The 19,641-nt window shown below is 40.4% G+C and overlaps 1 protein-coding gene across 1 annotated transcript in view; it reads right to left on the bottom strand.

Moving 5' to 3' along the window:
• LOC120023001 (neurexin-3a-like) overlaps positions 1-18,042 on the bottom strand; it is a 734,438-nt gene extending 716,396 nt beyond the window's left edge. Inside the window, exons 1-3 of the mRNA XM_038966953.1 lie at positions 17,337-18,042; positions 5,016-5,036; positions 3,889-3,918 (exon numbers count right to left, since the gene is read on the bottom strand). Of these exons, the coding sequence (XP_038822881.1) occupies positions 3,889-3,918; positions 5,016-5,036; positions 17,337-18,042 (757 nt within the window). The remainder of the gene's footprint in view (positions 1-3,888; positions 3,919-5,015; positions 5,037-17,336) is intronic.
• Positions 18,043-19,641: the final 1,599 nt, after the last annotated feature.

Genomic DNA, 19,641 nt, shown 5'->3' on the forward strand with positions numbered 1-19,641 from the left:
GTGTGAACGTACAGGGGGGTTGGAAAACCACACACCTTTTTCAGGATACACATATCTCTCTGGTGTGTGCTCATAGCAGTTTTCCAAGAGGCCAATTGGTCAGACTCGGCCGTGCCTGAACATTTACCAACCTAAGTTCCAAATGATTATCTGCACATGAATCATTTTTGCAATCAAGGCTAAAGACTTGATTATGGCCAAAAACATGTGTTTTGTTCATGATAAAAGGATGTACAGAGATTTCATAAAGCAGGTTAGGTATATTCTGTCTTCTCGCAGGCAGGCAGGCAGCCATTCAGAGAGCCAGACACAGCCAGGATGTGTCCCAGTGGGGTTCTCCCCAAGGCAGTCCCAATCCCAGGCAATGACTAAATCAGCAAATGTATGCGTGTGTGTGTGTGTGTGTGTGTGTGTGTGCCAACACAATACTCCAATGACAAACTAAAAATACAACACATCTATTAAAGTGTGTGTCCCTGGTCTCCTAACTGTGGCTCTCTCTCTCTCTCTCTCTAACTTCTCTCTTAAACTAACCCTCTCTCTACCTCTCCCTGTCCTCACCCCTCTCTCTACCCATCCCTGTCCTATCCATCCACACCCCTCTCTCTACCCCTCCCTGTCCTCTCCATCCTCACCCCTCTCTCTGGGAAAATGGAAAAACATAATTCCTGAACATCATTCAAATCTCTCCCAGCCTATAGTCATCAAACTGAGAGCCTGTTTTCCCAAAACCCAGACCCAGACCTAATCCATAATCCAGTAATCCAGTACTCAACATATCTACATCTCCACTGACTCCTTCACTCATTTAGATTCAGTCAGACCTCTGTCTGTTTTACAACTTTAAATTAACGTTCATTTAATTAACTCGCTTAATCCAAGCACCCTTGTTGAGCTTCCATTAGGCAGGAACCGATAAACACACAGAGAGGCATACACAGTACAGCAACTCACTGCATTACACCAGGGGAGTGTTTCACTTTGGACTCCAGACCGCTGTTAGAACACACACATCAATGTTTTAGACAACAGCGGGAATACACTTTGCCCTGTTTTAACACACAGAGAAACGCACACGGTATTTGACATGACACTCACTCAAACTAGCCCAAGGTTTCTTAAAGAGTAGTTGAAGAAAGACTGATCTGTACCTTTGCTTTTAGCTAGGGGAGGAGGAGAGAAGAGGTCGTGTTTCCACAGTGGCGGAAGAGGAGGAAGAGGAGGAGAGAAGAGGTCGTGTATCCACAGTGGCGGAAGAGGAGGAAGAGGAGGAGAGAAGAGGTCGTGTATCCACAGTGGCGGAAGAGGAGGAAGAGGAGGAGAGAAGAGGTCGTGTATCCACAGTGACGGAAGAGGAGGAAGAGGAGGAGAGAAAACCATCAGTGAATAGTTTGACGTGGAAGAGTGCTCGATGAGTACAAAACAGACATTAACATATTTATATTAATAAAATCAACACACAGTAGCAACTTGGCAGTGTAGTAAAATCAGACCACACAGTCCTTCACACACTACACATAAACACACACAAACACATACACACACACACACACATACACACATACACAAAACCACCCATACACACATCATGCAGTATTCTAGGTTTATGTTAAAGTCTGCATACGGAAAAACAAATATTTCAGTCAGTTTGCACCTTAGACGGCAAACTCCTCATCTTTTGATATTGTTGATGTAATACTGTAACATTGATGTAACATTGATGTAACATTGATGTAACATTGATGTAATGATGTAACATTGATGTAACATTGATGTAACATTGATGTAATGATGTAACATTGATGTAATGATGTAACATTGATGTAACATTGATGTAATGATGTAACATTGATGTAATGATGTAACATTGATGTAACATTGATGTAATGATGTAACATTGATGTAATGATGTAACATTGATGTAACATTGATGTAATGATGTAACATTGATGTAATGATGTAACATTGATGTAACATTGATGTAATGATGTAACATTGATGTAATGATGTAACATTGATGTAACATTGATGTAATGATGTAACATTGATGTAACATTGATGTAACATTGATGTAACATTGATGTAACATTGATGTAATGATGTAACATTGATGTAACATTGATGTAACATTGATGTAATGATGTAACATTGATGTAACATTGATGTAATATTGATGTAACATTGATGTAATATTGATGTAACATTGATGTAATATTGATGTAACATTGATGTAATGATGTAACATTGATGTAATGATGTAACATTGATGTAACATTGATGTAATGATGTAACATTGATGTAATGATGTAACATTGATGTAACATTGATGTAATGATGTAACATTGATGTAACATTGATGTAACATTGATGTAATGATGTAACATTGATGTAACATTGATGTAATGATGTAACATTGATGTAACATTGATGTAATGATGTAACATTGATGTAATGATGTAACATTGATGTAACATTGATGTAATGATGTAACATTGATGTAATGATGTAACATTGATGTAACATTGATGTAATGATGTAACATTGATGTAATGATGTAACATTGATGTAACATTGATGTAATGATGTAACATTGATGTAATGATGTAACATTGATGTAACATTGATGTAATGATGTAACATTGATGTAACATTGATGTAACATTGATGTAACATTGATGTAATGATGTAACATTGATGTAACATTGATGTAACATTGATGTAATGATGTAACATTGATGTAACATTGATGTAATATTGATGTAACATTGATGTAATATTGATGTAACATTGATGTAATATTGATGTAACATTGATGTAATGATGTAACATTGATGTAATGATGTAACATTGATGTAACATTGATGTAATGATGTAACATTGATGTAATGATGTAACATTGATGTAACATTGATGTAATGATGTAACATTGATGTAACATTGATGTAATAATGTAACTGATGTAATGATGTAACATTGATGTAATGATGTAACATTGATGTAATAATGTAACTGATGTAATGATGTAACATTGATGTAATGATGTAACATTGATGTAATGATGTAACATTGATGTAATAATGTAACTGATGTAATGATGTAACATTGATGTAACATTGATGTAATGATGTAACATTGATGTAATGATGTAACATTGATGTAATAATGTAACATTGATGTAACATTGATGTAATGATGTAACATTGATGTAATGATGTAACATTGATGTAACATTGATGTAATGATGTAACATTGATGTAATGATGTAACATTGATGTAATGATGTAACATTGATGTAACATTGATGTAATGATGTAACATTGATGTAATGATGTAACATTGATGTAATAATGTAACATTGATGTAATAATGTAACATTGATGTAATGATGTAATTGATGTAATGATGTAATTGATGTAATGATGTAACATTGATGTAATGATGTAACATTGATGTAATAATGTAACTGATGTAATGATATAACATTGATGTAATGATGTAACATTGATGTAACATTGATGTAACATTGATGTAATGATGTAACATTGATGTAACATTGATGTAATGATGTAACATTGATGTAATGATGTAACATTGATGTAATGATGTAACATTGATGTAATGATGTAACATTGATGTAACATTGATGTAATGATGTAATGATGTAACATTGATGTAATGATGTAACATTGATGTAACATTGATGTAATGATGTAACATTGATGTAATGATGTAACATTGATGTAATGCTATTGTTATTTTTTATTGTTATTAACATCACATATAGAGGAACATTTGCATTTGTCATCTGAAGAGAACATCTTCGAAACATCACAAAAAACACACAACCACGCTGAAACAAATGATGGTGAGAAAAGAAGAGAGGCCTACCTTGCTCTGCCATCATCATATGTGAAAATCCTTTAGGGAACGAACGAACGAGAGAAAGATAGAGAAAAAAGGAGAAAGAGAGAGAACACTTCAGAACCTATTTTTCAATACTATATAGGTACAGTATTGTGATGGCCCATATTTTCCCGTGAGAGAAAGTATAGCATATATTTAACTAGGCAAGTCAGTTAAGAACCAATTCTTATTTACAATGACAGTCTACCCCAGCCAAACCCTAACCCGGACGACGCTGGGCCAATTGTGCGCCGCCCTATGGGACTCCCAAACACGGCCGGTTGTGATACAACCTGGAATCGAACCAGGGTCTGTAGTGAGATTTGGTGCCTTAGACCTCTACACCACTCAGGAGCCCTGACAGACAAACAAGCTTCCCACAGCGTATGTAGCATTCTGAAATAGTTGAACTTAAGAAGTAGTTTATGTAGCATTCTGAAATAGTTGAACTTAATAAGTAGTTTATGTAGCATTCTGAAATAGTGGAACTTAAGAAGTAGCTATTTAGCATTCTGAAATAGCTGAACTTAAGAAGTAGCTTATGTAGCATTCTGAAATAGTTGAACTTAAGAAGTAGCTTATGTAGCATTCTGAAATAGTTGAACTTAAGAAGTAGCATTCTGAAATAGTTAAACTTAAGAATTAGCTATGTAGCATTCTGAAGTAGTTGAACTTAAGAAGTAGCTATTTAGCATTCTGAAATAGCTGAACTTAAGAAGTAGCTATGTAGTAGGACAGACACATCTTTGTAGGAGTATTTAGGTTTTAACAACATGACTGCCAAAAACACACAAAAAAACTATTTTCCATCCTAAAAAAATGCTATGTTTTTATTAGTACCATGTACAGATATATGTGGGATCTCTAGTGTATTAGAGATATAAAAAGTGTTCTGAAGATTGTAAATTCCACTTAGATATTTCAGACTTGTTTTATCAACCCCTACAAAAATGTCCAATAATTATAATCCACATAATAATTCACATTTCCTGTGATAATTTTCCTGCTGTAGCAAACTGGCTCAAATTAATATCCTACATCTGTATATAACAAGTGTTCAATGATTTTTACTTATATTTCTAAGAGGAGATGGTTTTCCTCTGAAAAGTTACCTGGAATATTGTCGTTGACCTCTGGAAGAAGAAGAAAAAGAACAAAGAAGAAAAAAAGAGTTGCATCATTAGAATCCCTCTTATTTCATTGGCAGGAAGTCTATCACGCAAACCTAACACACCTGACACCTAACACACCTGACACCTGACACACCTGACACCTGACACACCTGACACCTGACACACCTAACACACCTAACACACCTGACACACCTGACACCTAACACACCTGACACCTAACACACCTGACACCTAACACACCTAACACACGTGACACCTGACACACCTGACACCTGACACACCTAACACACCTGACACCTAACACACCTAACACATGTGACACCTGACACCTGACACACCTGCCACCTAATACACCTGACACCTGACACACCTGACACCTGACACATCTGCCACCTGACACACCTGGCACCTAACACACCTGACACCTGACACACCTGACACCTGACACACCTACCACACCTGACACCTGACACACTTGACACACCTGACACACCTGACACCTGACACACCTACCACACCTGACACCTGACACACCTGACACCTAAAACACCTGACACACCTAACACCTGACACCTAATACACCTGCCACCTGACAAACCTGCCACCTGACACACCTGACACACCTGACACCTGACACACCTGACACACCTGACACCTGACACACCTACCACACCTGACACCTGACACACCTAACACCTAATACACCTGACACACCTAACAAACCTGCCACCTGACATACCTGACACCTAACACACCTGACACACCTGACACCTAACACACCTGACACTGTCCTGTTCATGGATGTAGTGAGTGTATGTTACAGTAAAATATATTACATTGGAGGGAATATATTGTTGCAAGAGAGAACATCACTGTCATCATCTCATCTGTCCCATCCTGTGAAAGGGGATCAGATCACCAGAACACCCCTTTGACCCCCAAATACATTCAGAAAAACATTGAGGAAGCCTATTTCCGCTTCAGTAACACTTACAGGTAAACAAAGACACACACACACACACACACACACACACACACACACACACACACACACACACACACACACACACACACACACACACACACACACACACACACACACACACACACACACACACACACACACACACACACACACACACACACACACACAGAGCTGGGACATCTAAGCTAGCAGAAGCACCAGATCCCTGTAAGCAGGTTGTGAATTTATGATGAAGGCGTGTGAGCAGTAGTGGAAGGGAGAGGAGTGCTATTAATTCTCTCAGTCCCAGACCTTTGGTTGTCTCTCTCTGCAGACACAAACTCACCAAACAGACAACTTTCCTATTCATTAGAAGACCTCGTACTTAGGACGGTGCAACATTAAAACACTTCAGTACATGTCATGATAAACCTTTGACTTGTGTCTAATGCCAGGAGCTTTTCCTGATCAGGTCATATGATCAGGAGACTTCATGTCCCATCTTGTCTTATTGGTTTTAAAAAATCTGAGAAAACCGTCACACACCCTGGGACTTGACCTAAACTGTTCATTAAAGCAGGGTTTCTAAACTCGGTCCTTTACCCCCCCCCACCACCCCACACACACACGCCTGGGTACATGTTTAGCTTTTTGCCCAAGCACTACACAGCAGGTTCAAATAATGAAGGTTTGATGATGAGTTGGCTATTTGAATCAGCTGTGTTGTGCTAGGACAAACAAAACAAATTGTGCACCCCTTTTGGTCCCCAGGAACAAGCTTGTGGCCCCCAGGAACGAGTTTGGGAAACCATGCATTAAAGCATTGGGCCATCGGTACCAGGCCAGGGCTGAGACAGCAGCAGTAAACAGAGACACACCATTAAACCGACCGACAAGACATTTGTTTTAGGGGGAAAAATCTAAATGCAGGGACAGTTCAAATTATTTTGCCATTTTTGATGCAGCGTCTTATTCCATTGTTTTATAATTGAAACCTTGACAATATAATAATGTGAAAACTATTAAGATGAAATGGTAGCTTTGGTTCTTTCCCACCAATCTGTCTCAGTGTAAGTCTGCTAATTAACCCGACCACAGGCAGTGATTAAGAAAGGAAATGAACACCAGACTAATTGAGTCGGTCTCCATTAAAGGCTTCAGAGATCTGTTAGAGATTCATTTAAATCATTTCACGATCCAGATATTAGATACGTATTAGAGATGTAGAGATTCAACTCAAATTATTTTTTACCAGACAGATATTACTTATGTATTAGGGAATTAATTTAGTCACCGAGCAAATTCCATCTGCCTGAACATAGGACAAGCTGTTCAAATAGCACACGTGTGCCTGCGTGCGTTTGTGCGTGTGTGTGTGTGTGTGTGTGTGTGTGTGTGTGCCTGCGTGCGTTTGTGCGTGTGTGTTTGTGTGTGTGTGTGTGTGTGTGTGCCTGCGTGCGTACATGTGTTCGTGAGTGTTCAATGTAATCTCCTCTAAATCTCCTCTTCAGATGGGGTCCTCTAGTCTGGTGTCAATAGAGTGTTGAAGCCCACAACGTCACCTCCTGACCGTGGCATTCAAATGGATCAGTCCCAGGAGAGGACACTGAGGAATTAGCCAGATTAAGAAGAAGAAGGGTGTGTGGATGATGTGATAATGTGGTATGATAATGTGGTGTGTGTGTGTGTGTGTGTGTGTGTGTGTGTGTGTGTGTGTGTGTCCCTCTTCATTTGTTTTTTATCTGACCTAATCTTAAAATGACAGACTATTGCTATAGTATTGTTTGGTTTTTCCCACCAGTGGACACACACACTCACACACACACACACACACACACACACACACACACACACACACACACACACACACACACACACACACACACACACACACACACACACACACACACACACACACACACACACACACACACACACACACACACACACACACACACACACACACACACACACACACACACAGGTCAGTGTAGACCTGTACACTAGACAATAGGTTTGCGCTGAATGTTTTCTCTTCATTCTTCATTGAAGTATTATGTAGCAGTTACATAAACATTAGTCTCTACTAGGGCTGTGGTGGTCATGACATTTCGTCAGCCGGTGATTGTCAAATTGCTGTCGGTCTCACAGTAATTGACTGTTAATTAACAAAAACACATTTAGCATCTATTGGCTTCCACACATTCCACACTGATGCAGACCTTTGGAACATCTACATTTAAAAAAGTCTAATAAACCCATTTAATATAGCCTACACCTTCACAATAAATCCATGATTTATTTTAGACAGATCTAAAGAAACATGATAATGTGAAAATGTAGTCTATTTCAGAAGAACAGAATAGCGTACTCTGAGTTGTCCTTATGTTAGGTCCTGATGTGGCTATGACATACGGCTGTGGGCTACACTAGTTCATTTAGCAGAATTTCGTTTGAACAATTGAACAAACCTGAATGAAAAAGAAAGGATATTTTCTCCAAAGGATTTGAGGGTTGTGTGCACATGCAGCTTTTCTGTGTTGAGCAGTTATCAAAGAAATAGGTACTCCTATATACTTAATTTAGAGTTATTATTATAATTGTAGTTGTTCTACGAACGTTGGGCGATATGTTTTGATTTTTAATACATTCTAAGGCTGCCTGATGGGACTCTAATGATGATTTGAAAAAAAGTTGCTTGAAAGGCATAAGCTCTGCTTTGTTTTTTTGCGCAGGCTGTACACACAGCCTGCAGGCTGTTCATCTGCCACGTTCCTGACCTGTTTTCTGTTATTTTTGTATGTGTTTAGTTGGTCAGGGCGTGAGTTGGGGTGGGCATTCCATGTTTTGTGTTTCTATGTTTAGGTCATTGGTGATTAGCCTTATATGGTTCTCAATCAGGGACAGGTGTTTGACGTTTCCTCTGATTGAGAACCATATAAAGGTAGGCTGTTCACACTGTTTGTTTGTGGGTGATTGTCTTCTGTGTCTGTGTATGTTGCACCACACGGGACTGTTTCGGTTTGTTCGTTCGTTCGATGTAGTCCGTTCCTGTTCGTGAGTTCTTCGTGTATTTATGTAAGTTCCATGTTCAGGTCTGTCTACGTCGTTTTCTTATTTTGTAGTTTGTTGAAGTGTTTTCGGTTTTCGTCTGTACTTTAATAAACTTCATTATGTCCAAATATCACGCTGCACTTTGGTCCAATCCCTACTCCTCCTCTTCGTCTGAAGAGGAGGAGGACACCCGTTACATCATCAGTCTCTCAGTCACAATTTGACAAGCACTTGGTAATGCCTCGAATTTCCCGGTTATAATGCACCCCCCCCAAAAAAACGTGCCTTTTGCGGACAGTGGCCGTTGTTCCCTTCTCCCTGAGTGCTGCATGCGCGGAAGCACCTCTCACTCACAAGGCTCTCCATCACAGGCTACAAGTGAAGACAGACACTTCGAGGATGCGACTGTGTGCGTCCTTATCCAATTCCGAGGTGCATAATGAAGATACTGGAAGAACTGTCCACATTTACTTTTCGTCAGCCAACAAGATGAGTAGGCCTGACGAACAGCAAAAGCACTAACCTATGTCAATTTACCATTGTACTCCATTGTTCAAAAGTTGACCTATTCTATTTTGTGCGAGAAATAGATATTCCAAACATAGTCTGGGACAGCTGTGGGATACAATAGATCCCAAATGAAAACAACAACTAGCATCAAAAAAACTTTTTTAAGCAATGAGGCTGACTAAACAGATCAGAATGTTTAAAATGTGATAAACTATTAAGCTATTTCTTTACATTATAAGGGCAGCAATGCGGCAGTGGGCATCATTCACAAGTAATAATATATCAACCACAAGTGATAGGCTAATACTGTCACCCATCAGACTATTCTTGATTTAATCTTGTCTTTACATATACTAAATAATATATGTGGGAAATTTGTTTTGAAAAAATACATGTCATCTCTGCACTTAAATAGCGAATGAAAGATGCTTTTTCCGTGGTTCATTTTCATGCCAGCCATGTAGGCTATACTCATGTTGTAAAGATAAGAAATGTGCTTAATATTAGGAAAGTTGAGAAATAAATATAGTAGGCCTAGCCTATTGAAAGCTGATGGTAACCTCCTCTTTTTAATAGAGGCCATCACTCTGTTTTCACTCTGCAAAGCCTATAGAAGTGTTTGATTAGATGTTCAATTACATTTTCACTAATGTCAGAGTGATTAGAGGGACAATAGAGTGAGTACCAGGCAGTTAACAAGTTTGGTAGTCTACTAATGACCATCAGCAGCATCCGAGCTTGGAGAAGCCTAATTACCATGAATTTGACTGCCTTCATGACTCATGACCGCCAGTGTGGCGGTAATACGGTCACCGCAACAGCAATAGCCTCTACCTTCATTTTTAACCCTCCAAGTTCAAAATGTGTAATGTTCACAATAACTTAAGTTGATAAAAAGATCTAACACAACATTAGGTGATAATATATGTATTAATATGGATTTAGAATCAGCTGTAATGGGGCGGTCATTTTGGACCGGGAACACAGAATTAATTAACATGAAACAAACACAACAGGAGGGTTAAACAAATGCCCCACGGAATAGCCAAACTACTGAAACTCAGCAGGGCTTTGACAAACTAGTTTACTTATCACTATTCACATTGCATAAACAGACTCATAAATCCACTCTACTGGAAAAGTTAATATCTGAGTTGAACTGAGTGGATTTTGTTCATACAGTAAAAGTTAAAGGGAAGAGTTAGAGCTATACTTTACTCTACAGGCCAACATTAGAACACTTATAGGGATGGCCAAGAGCTATAAGTGATAGTATTGATTTAAAGGGATGGCCGGGAGCTATAAGAGACAGTATTGATTTAAAGGAATGGACGAGAGCTATAAGAGATAGTATGGACTTAAAGGGATGGCCTGGAGCTATAAGAGACAGTATTGATTTAAAGGAATGGATGAGAGCTATAAAAGATAGTATGGACTTAAAGGGATGGCCAAGAGCTATAAGAGATAGTATTGATTTAAAGGAATGGATGAGAGCTATAAAAGATAGTATGGACTTAAAGGGATGGCCAATAGCTATAAGTGATAGTATTGATTTAAAGGGATGGCCGGGAGCTATAAGAGATAGTATGGACTTAAAGGGATGGCCAAGAGCTATAAGAGATAGTAATAGTCTAGGTACTTCAGTTATAGTCTAGACGCTTCAGTAATAGTCTAAAAGCTTCAGTAATAGTCTAGAAGCTTCAGTAATAGTCTAGAAGCTTCAGTAATAGTCTAGAAGCTTCAGTAATAGTCTAGAAGCTTCAGTAATAGTCTAGGTGCTTCAGTAATAGTCTAGGTGCTTCAGTAATAGTCTAGTAGCTTCAGAAATAGTCTAGTAGCTTCAGTAATAGTCTAGAAGCTTCAGTAATAGTCTAGAAGCTTCAGTTATAGTCTAGAAGCTTCAGTTATAGTCTAGAAGCTTCAGTTATAGTCTAGAAGCTTCAGTTATAGTCTAGAAGCTTCAGTTATAGTCTAGAAGCTTCAGTAATAGTCTAGAAGCTTCAGTTATAGTCTAGAAGCTTCAGTTATAGTCTAGAAGCTTCAGTAATAGTCTAGAAGCTTCAGTTATAGTCTAGAAGCTTCAGTTATAGTCTAGAAGCTTCGGTAATAGTCTAGAAGCTTCGGTTATAGTCTAGAAGCTTCGGTTATAGTCTAGAAGCTTCGGTTATAGTCTAGAAGCTTCAGTAATAGTCTAGAAGCTTCAGTGATAGTCTAAAAGCTTCAGTAATAGTCTAGAAGTTTCAGTTACAGTCTAGAAGCTTTAGTTAGTCTAGAAGCTTCAGCAATAGTCTAGAAGCTTCAGTAATAGTCTAGAAGCTTCAGTAATAGTCTAGAAGCTTCAGTAATAGTCTAGAAGCTTCAGTAATAGTCTAGTAGCTTCAGTAATAGTCTAGTAGCTTCAGTAATAGTCTAGTAGCTTCAGTTATAGTCTAGAAGCTTCAGTAATAGTCTAGAAGCTTCAGTAATAGTCTAGAAGCTTCAGTTATAGTCTAGAAGCTTCAGTTATAGTCTAGAAGCTTCAGTTATAGTCTAGTAGCTTCAGTAATAGTCTAGAAGCTTCAGTAATAGTCTAGAAGCTTCAGTAATAGTCTAGTAGCTTCAGTAATAGTCTAGAAGCTTCAGTTATAGTCTAGAAGCTTCAGTTATAGTCTAGTAGCTTCAGTAATAGTCTAGAAGCTTCAGTAATAGTCTAGAAGCTTCAGTTATAGTCTAGAAGCTTCAGTAATAGTCTAGAAGCTTCAGTAATAGTCTAGAAGCTTCAGTTATAGTCTAGAAGCTTCAGTTATAGTCTAGAAGCTTCAGTAATAGTCTAGAAGCTTCAGTTATAGTCTAGAAGCTTCAGTAATAGTCTAGAAGCTTCAGTAATAGTCTAGAAGTTTCAGTAATAGTCTAGAGGCTTCAGTTATAGTCTAGAAGCTTCAGTTATAGTCTAGAAGCTTCAGTAATAGTCTAGAAGCTTCAGCAATAGTCTAGAAGCTTCAGTTATAGTCTAGAAGCTTCAGTAATAGTCTAGAAGCTTCAGTAATAGTCTAGAAGCTTCAGTAATAGTCTAGAAGCTTCAGTAATAGTCTAAAAGCTTCAGTAATAGTCTAGAAGTTTCAGTTACAGTCTAGAAGCTTTAGTTATAGTCTAGAAGCTTCAGCAATAGTCTAGAAGCTTCAGTAATAGTCTAGAAGCTTCAGTAATAGTCTAGAAGCTTCAGTAATAGTCTAGAAGCTTCAGTTATAGTCTAGAAGTTTCAGTAATAGTCTAGAAGCTTCAGTTATAGCCTAGAAGCTTCAGTTGTAGTCTAGAAGCTTCAGTTATATTCTAGAAGCTTCAGTAATAGTCTAGAAGCTTCAGTATGTAGGACTGTCCCAGATTGGTGACATAGGGTGAGTGGTGCGTTCTGTGGGCCTAGGAGTATCTGTGGTGTGTGTGTGTATGTAGACTGTATTTACGTTTGTCTGAGTGTAGATTATGTATTTACGATCCAGCAGTGGTATATTATATATTTAAAGCAGCAGTACATTGGCACGCCGTCCACATAAATACGTCTCGGCCCCAGTAAAACGTTTTTTATTTTCCCATGATTGTCTGAGCTCCTTGTTCACAGCCGCAGCCCGCACACACACACACACAAACGAACACACACACACACAAACAAACACACACACACACACAAATGAACACACACAGGTCCAGGCCTCGCCCCTGACTAAGCCTCCTATCAGCGGTCTGCAGCAAACAGCACAGACAGAGAAAGCAGTCATAAATCAGCTGGAGAAGAGGGTCTGCTGGAGGGTTGTAAATCAGGGTGAGACAGAACCTCACACGACCCAGGCCGCTGCAGCCCTGTCAAGCCTCGCTTCATGTATCAGGAGGCCTGGTGATGGAGGACTGGGAGTGGTCTGGAGGAAGCAAGGCGAGGTACAGCATCTCTTGCTATCGATAGATAGATGGGCTTTTCCACAAGAGGTAAAACACTCAGACATGGGGTTTTTAATTTTGTCCATTACATACAGGTCAGCCGTGTTCTTTTCTTGCAGTCTTTGCTGAGGATTTGTCTGCAGCGAGAGAACCGGTGGCCAGAGTTTGACACACAAACACACACACACACACGTTGTCACACACGTTGTCACACACACTGTCACACACACGTTGTCACACACTCTGTCATACTCCCTCAATTCAATCATGAAAGGAAACCAAAGCAGCTTAAGGCCTAGATTCAATCAGATCAAGTGTTAACTGGCGATAGCCGACACTCTCTGTGTAAAGAGAGGAAACACTAACCCAGGGGTTCCCAAATGTTTTCACTCAGGCCCCCCTTCCAGCATTCTATACATTTTGCAATGGCTAATGTGTATTCATGTAATATTTGAGTGACTCTAACAAAATCTATAGGCAAAAAAGAAATTGGGCTGACATGGGTTATAAATACCTCTCTAAGGTATGCAATGACTGACATGACAAGAGGAACTGATGATGCAATACCCAGTTGCACCTTGTACCTTCTCCTATTACAACTTTCAATATAGTAAGTTGAAAGCCGGACTGATTTGTATTTGTATATTTTTTTTTTGGGGGGGGGGGGGCGCACTGCCTTGCAGCTCGGGAACCACTGCTCTAACCTACTAAAGACACAGGGAAAGAAGTGAGAGACAGGACATATAAGAACTAGCATTACCCTCTAATAGCTCTGATTTTCTCACAGGATCTGAAATGAATTGATGGGAAAAGCCAAAGAATGGATGACTGTTATTTCAGCGGACCTCAATAAATCATAAAGGCATTCACTCTCCGTTTAGAAATGAAAACGCCTTTCTTATGCTCCTTCCAAGAAATCATGCTCCTTACAATTACTATGCTCCTTACAATTATTATTTATTAAAATCTATTTGTTGTCTGACCATGAACAATACCTGCTGGGGAGGAGAAGAAGAGAAGATGGAGGAGAAGAGAAGACGGAGGAGAAGAGAAGACGGAGGTGAAGAGGAGACGGAGGAAAAAAGAGAAGACGGAGGAGAAGAGGAGACGGAGGAGAAGAGAAGATGGAGAAGAAGAGAAGACAGAGGAGAAGAGAAGATGTAGGAGAAGAGAAGATGTAGGAGAAGAGAAGATGTAGGAGAAGAGAAGACAGAGGAGAAGAGGAGATGGGGGAGAAGAGGAGATGGAGGAGAAGAGAAGATGGAGGACAAGAGAAGATGGAGTAGAAGAGGAGATGGAGGCGAAGAGAACATGGAGGACAAGAGAAGATGGAGGAGAAGAGGAGATGGAGGACAAGAGAAGATGGAGTAGAAGAGGAGATGGAGGCGAAGAGAAGATGGAGGAGAAAAAATATGGAGGAGAAGAGAAGATGGAGAACAAGAAAAGATGGAGGAGAAGAGAAGATGGAGGAGAAGAGAAGATGGAGGACAAGAGGAGATGGAGGACAAGAGGAGATGGAGGAGAAGAGGAGATGGAGGAGAAGAGGAGATGGAGGGTTGTGATTGAATCAAAGCAGTTCCAGAATGTTCTGGAACACAAAAGGATGTGATTCTAACACCTGCCGTTGCGTGATTGGGGGAAGAAAAGGGCTCAGGAACCCCCTTCTCTCTATAGGCATCCTTATCAGTGCCTGCAGGGCGGCCCCATGAACCTGAACACCGGTGGCTAGCCATGCCTCTAACTGCGGATAGATTAGCACTCTGCTTTTGCAACCACACAGGGATAATAACACTACACTGAGTCAGAGAGATGACTGAGTCAACAACAAAGTCAGAATGTTTCAAAGTAAGTCCAAGAAGCCTTTGGAAAATCATAAAAAGGATCTTAGGACGAGGACGGATGAAGGAAAGATACTAAGGTTCAAGACTAAACTTACAGTTATGGACATACTACACTAACGGTCATAAGTTTTAGACCTACTCATTCAAGGGGTTTTCTTTATTTTTACTATGTTCTACATTGTCAAATAATAGTGAAGACATCAAAATGATGAAATAACACATATGGAATCTGGTAGTAACCAAAAAAGTGTTTAACAAATCAAAATATATTTTAGATTTGAGATTCTTCAAATAGCCACCCATTGCCTTGATGACAGCTTTTCAAACTCTTGGCATTCTCTCAACCAGCTTCATGAGGTAGTCACCTGGAATACATTTACATGTTTGCCTTCTTAAAAGTTAATTTGTGGAATATCTTTCCTTATTAATGCGCCAATCAATTGTGTTGTGACATGGTAGGGGGGGTATACAGAAGATAGCCCTATTTGGTAAAATGTCCATATTATGTCAAGAACAGCTCAAAAAAGCAAAGAGAAATGACAGTCCATCATTAAGACATGAAGGTCATTCAATATGGAACATTTCAAGAACTTTGAAAGTTTTGTCAAGTGAGGTAGCAAAAACCATCAAGAGCTATGATGAAACTGGCTCTCATGAGGACAGCCACAGGAATGGAAGACCCAGAGTTACCTCTGCTGCAGAGGATAAGTTCATCAGAGTTACCAACCTCAGAATTTGCAGCCCAAATAAATCCTTCACAGAGCACAAGAACAGACACATCTCAAAATCAACTGTTCAGAGGATACTGTGTGAATCAGGCCTTCATGGTTCAATTGCTGCAAGGAAACCACTACTAAATGAACCAATAAGAAGAAGAGACTTGCTTGGACCAAGAAACAAGAGCAAGGGTCATTAGACCGCTGGAAATGTGACCTTTGGTCTGGAGTCCAAATTGGAGAGTTTTGTTTCCAACCGCCGTGTCTTTGTGAGACGCGGTGTAGATGAAAAGATGATCTCAGCATGTGTATTTCCCACCGTGAAGCATGGAGGAGGAGGTGTGATGGTGTGGGGGTGCTTTGCTGGTGACACTGTATGTGATATATTTGGAATTCAAGGCACACTTAACCAGCATGGCTACCACAGCATTCTGCAGTGATACACCATCCCATCTGGTTTGGGTTTACTGGGACTATCATTTGTTTTTCAACTGGACAATGACCCAACACACCTCCAGGCTGTGTAAGGACTATTTGACCAAGAAGGAGAGTGATGGAGTGCTGCATCAGATGACCTGGCCTCCACAATCCCCCGACCTCAACCAAATTGAGATGGTTTGGGATGAGTCGGACCGCAGAGTGAGGGAAAAGCAGCCAACAAGTGCTCAGCATATGTGGGAACTCTTTCAAGACTGTTGGAAAAGCATTCCAGGTAAAGCTGGTTGAGAGAATGCCAGGAGAGTGCAAAGCTGTCATCCAGGCAAAGGGTGTCTATTTGAAGAATCTCACATCTCAAATCTACTTTGATTTGTCAAACACTTTTTTGGTTACTACATGATTCCTTGTGTGTCATTTCATAGTTTTGATGTCTTCACTATTATTCGACCATGTAGAACATAGTAAAATAAAGAAAAACCCTTGAATGATTGGGTGTTCTAAAACGTTTGACCATTAGTGTATGTCCATAACTGTATGTTAAGTATTGAACATTAGTGTCTTTCCTTCATCCGTCCTCGTCAACAGATAATTTTTATGATTTTCCAAAAGGCTTCTTGGACTTACTTTGAAATGTTCTGACTTTGTTGTTGACTCAGTTGTTGACTCAGTCATCTCTCTGACTCAGTGTGTGTTATTATCCCTGTGTGGTTGGAAAAGCAGAGTGCTAATCTATCCACGGTTAGCAGCACGGCTAGCCAACGAGGTGCAGGTTCCTGTGGCCGCCCTGCAGGCACTGATAAGGATGCAAATATTTTGCCCGGTAGCATAGGTAGACCCTCAGGAACAGGAAATTGAAATCAGATCTTACCTTCATTGCAGAAACGGCCCTTGTATTCCGTTTTGGAACAGTCACACACGGGTTCCCCATCCACCACGGAGCAGCTCCCACCATTCTCACACGGGTTCTCCGTACAGCGCTGGTCCGACTCCAGATGGACCCTGAGGCTGCTGAGGAGAACCGGTTCCGTGTTCCCATACTTCAGATCCATGATAGTTCCTCTGAAGGGCGGGGCGTCGCACGCTGTGGGCAGTGTGAGCGCTGACGTACGGATGTCCGGCGGCACACCTCCCAGAAACAGGTCACTGATTATCTTCATGTGCTGGCGGCTACCTCCGGTGGGCCGCACCTCGTCCGCCTTGACCTGGCCATCCAGCCCCAATACCGTCCGCAGGCCGTAGCGGCTCAGCGTGGCAAAGTGCCAGCTGCTGTCATTAACTCTCTTGTCGGACACCATGGCAATATCGGCGCAGTCAATGCTGAAGCGCAGCTGCAACTTGCCTTCCACCACCATCAGCTGCAGGAAGTCGCAGTAGCCGCCGTCGTCAAAGTACAGTAGCAGCGCCGTGGACATGTCCGTCTTGAACTGGAAGCTGAGGTCGCTGCGCGTGCTGGCGTCCCAGCGGAGGTAGCGGGCCCACTGGCCGGGGGCCCCGGTGAACTCCAGGCTCAGACACACACTCAGGAGTGCCAAGAGCATTAGCTGTAGCCTCGCAGCCAAGCCCAGAACATCCATGGTCCCCAAGGAGGAGGAGGTTGAGGAAGAGGAAGAAGAGTAGGAGGAAGAGGAAGGGGAGGAGGAGGAGGAGGAGGAAGGGAGGAGGAAGGGGAGGAGGAAGATGAAGAGGAAGAGGAGTTTATATTCCTGAATGCTTGGATAGCATTGAAATGGGTATGGTTTAAAAGTTTTAGAGTTAATATCCAATTCTAGAGGGACTATCCACAGTCGTATACACAAGTACACTCAGAGATGTTTATTACAGATAGTATATCAGGTGTCTTTTCACAATGAGTAGTTGGGATAACAGTTGTAATTTCAGCTCTTTCCTTCTGAAGAAGGGAGGAGAGAAGAGAAAAAACTGTTCCTCCTTCCGTTGGGTCAAAGTTCAACCGTTTTTAATTAGTTACAGTCCAAAGAGGTTGCTATGGGGAATAATGGCGTGAGGTCCGATTGGACTGACTCTACTTTTTGTCAGGTTGACCAGGACATCCTTCTTCATGTTGCCTGCTGGGATGTGTAGTTCACAGGGGAGCATCTGGATCTCCTCAGTTCCATCACTGTCAGACACAGGGAAGCACAAGAATTACACTCAGGGAAAACACACACACACAGTATTGATTTTCACACCATCCCTTAATCTGTACACTTTTCAGACACAGACTGATATTTTCAGACAGGCCTTCTTTTTTCCGGCTACTACTTCAGACCCATCCAGACCCCCTAAAAATGTTTTAAATTATTTTTTAAATGTAATCTAAATGTATGTACTCACTACTGTAAGTCACTCTGTATAATAGCGTCTGCTAAATGACTAAAATGTAAATGTACATTTTGTAATTTTGTAAACGTTTTGTCCACACTGCTAAGACGAGCTAATTGTCAAACACTGACAAATACCGTAGCCTACTATTGAAGCATAATAACTAAAAGAAAGATCTGTGTGTATAATTCATTGTATCTGATGTTAGAGATACTATTGCCGTTCACCAAACCTCATTAAAAGTGGCCGTTTTCCCGCCAGTAAAGGTTGTTCAGTGCTATCGGGTCATCTGCTAGGTAAATTAGCACCATTATTCTGCTGCCAGTTTATGACTATCAACCGGACCAGCATAGAAAGACGCCCCTTATCTGATGGCCAGGGAAATGAACGGGGCTTTCTGCTGACTGCACAATACAGTGGGAGAAGAGACATTAGAATACTAGAGATCTAAATATGCAGGACCTGCTACAACAGAAACCCCTAATAGACCAGCAGCATAGCTGGACATTCATTACTGGGTGGGCCTGCAGCAATTTGGGTGTGTAAAAAAAAAAAAAAAGCTAACTTTCTGCAATTCTACACATTTAGCAATGGGGCAAAAAGAAAAATGTGCATCTCATGTTATGCTACACATTTTGCCATGAGGCTGAGAGACCTTTTTACATTTTTAAGTGAATATACAGTGCCATCAGAATGTATTCAGTCCCCTTTACTTATTCCACATTTTGTTGTGTTACAGTCTGAATTCAAAATGGATTAAATTGTAATTGTTTTCTCACCCATCTACACAAAATATGCCATATTGAAAAAAAGTGAAATGTTCTACATGTTTGTAGAAATGTTTGCAAATTTGA

The sequence above is a fragment of the Salvelinus namaycush genome, chromosome 28 (assembly GCF_016432855.1).
Source record: "Salvelinus namaycush isolate Seneca chromosome 28, SaNama_1.0, whole genome shotgun sequence".
NCBI lineage: Eukaryota > Metazoa > Chordata > Actinopteri > Salmoniformes > Salmonidae > Salvelinus > Salvelinus namaycush.